This window comes from Sturnira hondurensis, unplaced genomic scaffold (genome assembly GCF_014824575.4).
Source record: "Sturnira hondurensis isolate 20B ecotype Veracruz unplaced genomic scaffold, ASM1482457v3 Scaffold0003693, whole genome shotgun sequence".
Taxonomy (NCBI): Eukaryota; Metazoa; Chordata; class Mammalia; order Chiroptera; family Phyllostomidae; genus Sturnira; species Sturnira hondurensis.
In genome coordinates this window covers 9,763,548-9,769,439 of record NW_028076324.1, presented here as the reverse complement: position 1 = coordinate 9,769,439, position 5,892 = coordinate 9,763,548, and the positions used below count along the sequence as shown (strand labels likewise).

The 5,892-nt window shown below is 52.6% G+C and overlaps 1 protein-coding gene across 1 annotated transcript; it reads left to right on the top strand.

Moving 5' to 3' along the window:
• The first annotated feature begins 3,170 nt into the window (after positions 1–3,170).
• Positions 3,171–5,666, top strand: LRG1 (leucine rich alpha-2-glycoprotein 1). The gene is made up of 2 exons (XM_037042605.1): positions 3,171–3,285; positions 4,006–5,666. Exons 1-2 carry the CDS (start codon positions 3,254–3,256, stop codon positions 5,093–5,095), a joined length of 1,122 nt encoding a protein of 373 aa, XP_036898500.1. The 5' UTR covers positions 3,171–3,253; the 3' UTR covers positions 5,096–5,666.
• Positions 5,667–5,892: the final 226 nt, after the last annotated feature.

The following is a 5,892-nucleotide window of genomic DNA, read 5'->3' as shown; positions in this document are numbered from 1 at the left end:
CCCCAAGGCTCTGGGTCTGCTCTGTCTCCCAGGGGTGGGGCCTGCGCAGCGGCGTGGCCCTTACACAGCTGGGGGGCACCTGCAAGACTCACTGCTGGGGCACAGCAGCCAATAGAACTCGGGGGCACTGAGTGTGGGAATGCAGAGAGTTGGGGGCAGTCCCTGTCCTTATCTGGCTGAAGAACCAGTTTCTGACTGGTCCTTCAGCAAATATTTACTGTGTACCTACTATGTGCCAGACACTGTGAGGGCAGAGAGCCCTATCCTCATGGAGCTCACCACCTAGTGGGGAGCCTGACACATACGAGCATGTGAGGACATGAGGACATAGGCAGCACTATGGGTAATGAAGTAAAAACCAGATAATGTGCTGGGGAGGGGTGCCTGGGGGGCAGGGGTGGTCAAGGAGGGCCTGCTGGAGGTGACATCTGAGCCAAGACGGGAATTGGTGAGAAGGGACTGCCCTGGGGAGATGTGCAGATAGAACCTTCCTGGCAGAGGGAACAGCCAGCGCAAAGGCCCCGAGATGGGAGTTCACTCGGAGGAGGGGTGAGGAGGCCTAGACGAGCAGCTGGTGAGGGGGGCTCCAGTGGGGGTGAAGGGAGAGGAGGACAGGGCCCTCGGCTGGCAGGGCGTCACAGCTGAGGAGTGCAATTTGCTTAACTGTGGTAAAGTGTACATGAATATACACAAACCCCAATGTGCTGTGCCAGCCTTTTTTAAGTGTTCAATTCAGTGGCATGAAGTCCATTCATGCCGTTGGGCGACCATCCCCACCGTCCATCTCCAGCACTTTCTCACCTTCCCAAACAAAAACTCCGCCCTCATGAAGCACTAACTCCTCATCCTGCTCCACACTCACCCAGCCTTCAGAGTTTTAAGTTAGACGGGAAGTCACCAGAGGGTCTCAGGCAGGAGACGTGATCTGATTTCATTTTAAGAGGATGCTTCAGCATTATGTCATTACAGCTCACAACCCTCCCTTCCAGCCTGTCAGTGAAGCACCTACTGTGCGAACAAGACAGACCCAGTTTCCCCTTGCCATGGGGGAAACGGATAATCAACAAAGAAACTTGAAACACTGTGACGGCATCTCACAGCTCCTCCTGAATCTGTGTATGTCTGTTTTTTTTTTCAGCTTGAGGTATAGCTGACAGATGACATCATGTAAGTTTCAGGTGCACAACTCGATAATCTGATATATGTGTATATTGCAAGGTGACGACCACAAAAGGGTTAACGCATCCATTACCTCACACAGTTGCCTGTTAGTGTGTGGTCAGAACATTTACAATGCACTGTCTCAGCTGCTGTCTAGTACACAAAGCAGTGTTCTCGACTAGTTGCTGCTGCTGTATTTTAGGTCCCAGATCTTACTGTAACCACCATCTGTGCCCTTAGGCCGACACCTCCCGTCCCTCACCCCAGCCCCTGGCAAGAACCGGTCTACTATCGGGGTCTAGGAGCCTGTTTTTTTTTTCAGATCCCACATGTAAATGAAATCACACAGTATTTGTCTTTCTCTGACTTATTTCACTTAGCATAATGCCCTCAAGGTTCGCTCATGTTGTTGCAAATGGCAGGATTTGTGTCTTATTTTATGGCCGGGTAATATTCCTCTGTGTGTGTGTGTGTGTGTGAGAGAGAGAGAGTAATGTTGCAATAGCCATGAGGGTGCAGACAGCTAGAGATAGTGATTCCATTTACTTCAGATAAATGCTTAGACGTGGATGGTGCGGCAGCTCCATTTTTAACCTTCCGAAGAACCTCCACGTTGTTCTCCGTAGCAGCTGCCGCAACCCCCACGTCCCCACCAGCAGTGCAGACGGCTCCCTTTTCTCCACCTCCTCTCTGACACGTGTTATTTCTTGTCTTACTGGTAATAGCCACTCTACCAGGTGTGAGGTCATATCTCATGGTTGTTTTGATTTGCGTTTCTGTGGCAATCAGTGATGCTGAGGATCTTTTCATATATCTTCTGGCCATTTGTATGTCTTCTTTGGAGAAATATCTGCTCAGGCCCTTTGGTGTGTGTCTGTTTTGTGTGTCCATCTCCACAGGCCTGCCATTCTGTCCTGTGTGCCCTGCTCTGCCCGTGTCTCTCTTAGGTTCTACGTATTTTTGCCTTCTCTGTGTCAGTATCTATGTCTGTGGAGTCACGTGTGTCTGTCATTCTTTATCTGTGTCTGTCACTGTCAGCCTGTGTGCTTGTCTCTGAGCCTGTGTGTCCACTGAGACAGAACACAGTTATCCTCACAGCTGAATAGGGACAGACCATTAATGGATGGGGCCAGGGAGAAGAGCCTGTGGCCAGGCAAGACAGATAAAGATGTCAAAGCACCCGTGAACTTTTAGAGCTCAACAAGAATGAAAGCACTGAATAGCCAAACCCATGAGATGCAGCCAAAGCTGTTCTTAAAGGTAAATGTGTAGCCTCCAAATGCATTCACTAGTAAATAAAAGATCCAGAAGAAATAGTGCATCAGCTTAAGATGAAGAAAGAAAGCACAACACCTGAAACCTATGTGATTTTATTAACCAGTGTGACCCCATTAAATTCAATTAAAAAGAAGAATAGACAGGGCTCTTGGACATTGAATTCCACTTCACCGATGGGGAAACAGAGGCCAAGAAAAGTTAAGCTGCTTGCCCATGGCCACAAAGCAAAGCAGTCCTAGCACAGCTGGGATTCAGACCAAGTTTAGCCCTTCCCAGACCATTGTTCAAAGACCTCAGAGACTTTTGGCATCACTCACTTCTGAACTGTATTTCTAAAAAATTATTTCAATAAAAATATATCCAACAACGTGTCATAAATTCAAGACCAAGTGTTTTTTGTTCTCTTCGCTGCACTTCCCGGTTGCTCAAATGTGTCATAAATAGTACCTCTTGCTCAAAGAGCTGTCCCCATCCCCCAGGTTTGACCCTTGATTCCTGGGTTGAGGGGAGTGGGGACTCGGCCCCAGAGGTTCTGAGGTGCCCACTTCCCAAAAGCAGGAATCAGGGAAGGAAAACTTGGCAGAAGCTGGGACAAGATGGGGTGGGCAGACCCTCTGCTGTCCTCCTCCTGCCGGGAAACAATTTTGCAATCCTGACCCCTCCCTTTGCCCTGCCTGGCTCAGGTTTAGCCACTATCAGGAACAGGATGTGGGTGGGGACTTCCCTATGGTTTGTGCCCCTTCCCCCAGCCCAGGCAGGTATAAGGCTAACTCACCAGACCAAAGGAACCTAGACGGAAAAGAGAGAGGCCACCATGTCCTCCTGGAGCCCAGAGCGAAACCAGAGGTAGGTCCCCCTGCCACTCCTGGGCAGGCTTGGACAACCGGCAGTGCAGACATTCCATCGACCCCTGAAGCCGTGGGGCTGAGCCTCAGGCCCACTGGCTGTAGCAGACGGACGGACACTCAGGCTCCACTAGGACAGACTTGCTCCCACCCACGCACTGGCCTGCAGGACCCCCAGGCAGGGCGAGGGAGCCCACCCCCAACATTGGAGGCCTGCTGGAGGGACCTGGAGGAGCAGAAGCCCCGGCCCACCCAGGGTTTCAGTGCCAGCTGTAAACCACCCAGTCCCAAGGCCAAATGCCTGTGCCCAAACCTGCTTCAGGCACTTTTCATATTCAGGGTCCTGTTCACACCCGGAGCCCTGGGTTGCACCTGAGTGCTGGAAGCACGAAGGAGCTGGACACAACCTAGCCTGGTTCAGTCAGGGCTGAACAGAAAGAGGAGGAGCTCAGAGGCAAAACTGAGAATGCTGCTTGGGAATGTCAGAGAAAGCTTCATGGAAAAGGGGGCATTGGAGTTAGGGGCTTTGCAGGATGGGTAGGAGCTCACTGGCTCTGCCTTTAAAACATGCAGAGAAGGAGGTGACGGTACTAGTCCAGCGAGGCAATGAGGGTGCGGGGTGGAAGTACAGATGAGAAGGGGGCAGATTCTGGGTATCGTTTCACTGAGATGGGTATATTTTTATTCTGGCTCATTAAGCACCTTCTGTCATTGCCTGTAGCCCAAGGGGCTTGGACCCCCTTCTTTCTAGAACCCTGTTCCTGCTGCTAATCATTGTGGCCCCCTCAGCCCAGGGGGCCACCCCAACCCCTGAAGCCTGCCTCGTGTTCCAGTCAGAAAACGGCAGCACTGTCATCTGCCAGCCACCTGCCAAATTCTTGAGTTACCTCCGAGCCGACGCCACCTTCCTGGCTGTGGAGTTCTACAACCTCACCCAGCTGCCACCTGACATACTCCAGAACGTGTCTAACCTCCGGGAACTGCACCTTTCCAGCAACGGGCTGAAGAACCTCTCAGCCAAGTTTCTGTTACCTGTGCCTCAGCTGAAGGTGCTCGATCTGACCCGCAACGCCCTCACCCGGCTGCCCCCGGGGCTCTTCCAGAACTCAGCTGCCCTCCACACCCTGGTGCTGACAGAGAACCAGCTGGAAGTCCTGGAAGCCTCATGGCTATATGGCCTGAAAGCCCTGGGGCATCTGGACCTCTCTGGAAACCGCCTCTGGACCCTGCCCAATGGCCTGCTGGCCAACTTCACCCATCTGCGCATCCTTGACCTTAGCAAGAACCAGCTGGAAACTTTGCCCCCTGACCTTCTGAGGGGTCCCCTGAAGTTGGAGCAGCTGCACCTGGAAGGCAATAGATTGCGAGCACTGGAAGAGGGCCTGCTGGCGCCCCAGCCAAACCTGCACCACCTTTTCCTGAGTAATAACCAGCTGGCCACAGTGGCAGCCAGCACCTTCCAAGGTCTGAAGCAGCTGGACATGCTGGATCTCTCCAACAATCTACTGACCAGCGTGCCCAAGGGACTCTGGGCATCCCTGGGGAAGCCCAGAGCAGCCCAGGACATGAAGGATGGCTTTGACATCTCCGGTAACCCCTGGGTCTGTGACCAAAACTTGGACGACCTCTATCAGTGGCTTGTGGACAATAAAGACAAGATGTTCTTCTGGAATAACACATGTTGTGCTGAGCCTAAAGCTGTGAAGGGCAAGACACTACTGGCCGTGGCCATAACCCATTTGAAGCTTAAGGCTGGGGTGGAGAGGGGTAGGGACGGCCTGATAGAATACTGTACCCCACTGGGCAATTAATTGCCCCTTTGAAGGGTGAGGCAGGCTGTGCATAATTGCTGGACCCATGTTGCCCACAGTTCCCAAAACACTTCTTAGGCCCTGTGACTTCCTTGCCTTTGCTCAAGCCGCATCCTCTTCTGGGAACGCCTTCCCCGTTTCGCAGATCTCTTGGTCCCCCTTTCCCTCAGCTCCCCTTTCCTCCCTCTGGCACAGCCCGGGCCACGCTGGGGCTGTCTGTACCTGGCTTTGGCTCTCTCTCTCCCCCCCAGTTTAGGGGGGCTCTCTGAGTGCAGGGCCTGAGTTGCCTCTTATTCATCCCTTAGGGGTCAGACCCAAGGGGGTTAATATATAATTGTCCAACAGAATTGGACAAATTAGCATGCACTGTGTTCCTACATCTCCCAAGTCACTGTCTTCCTGCAACTTCCTAAGCCTCCAGGATGAAGGAGGAAAGAAGAGACTTGAGCCAGGGCGTGGGGTGCTGGACTTGAAATTCCAAATGGATGGCAATTGGGATCTGATGGCCTGTGGCTGGTCCTCCTCCTCCCTTCTATCCTGAGCCTTAACTGGAAATAAAACCCTGACCGTTGCCCAGGGTGTCATTTTACTGGTGGATTCCTGCCAGAGCTTGTGCCCTGGGGAAGGTTTAAATTAAACCAGATTGCTTCAGGTCTCCAAACAATTTGTCATGCTGGCCAGTGATAACCCAGGGGGCAGCCACCCTGGGCAAGTGTGGGCAGGCTGGATGAGGCTGAACAGAAGGGCAAAAGCCCAGGGAGCTGCATTCTCACGACGCAGAACCTGGAGCCACCTGC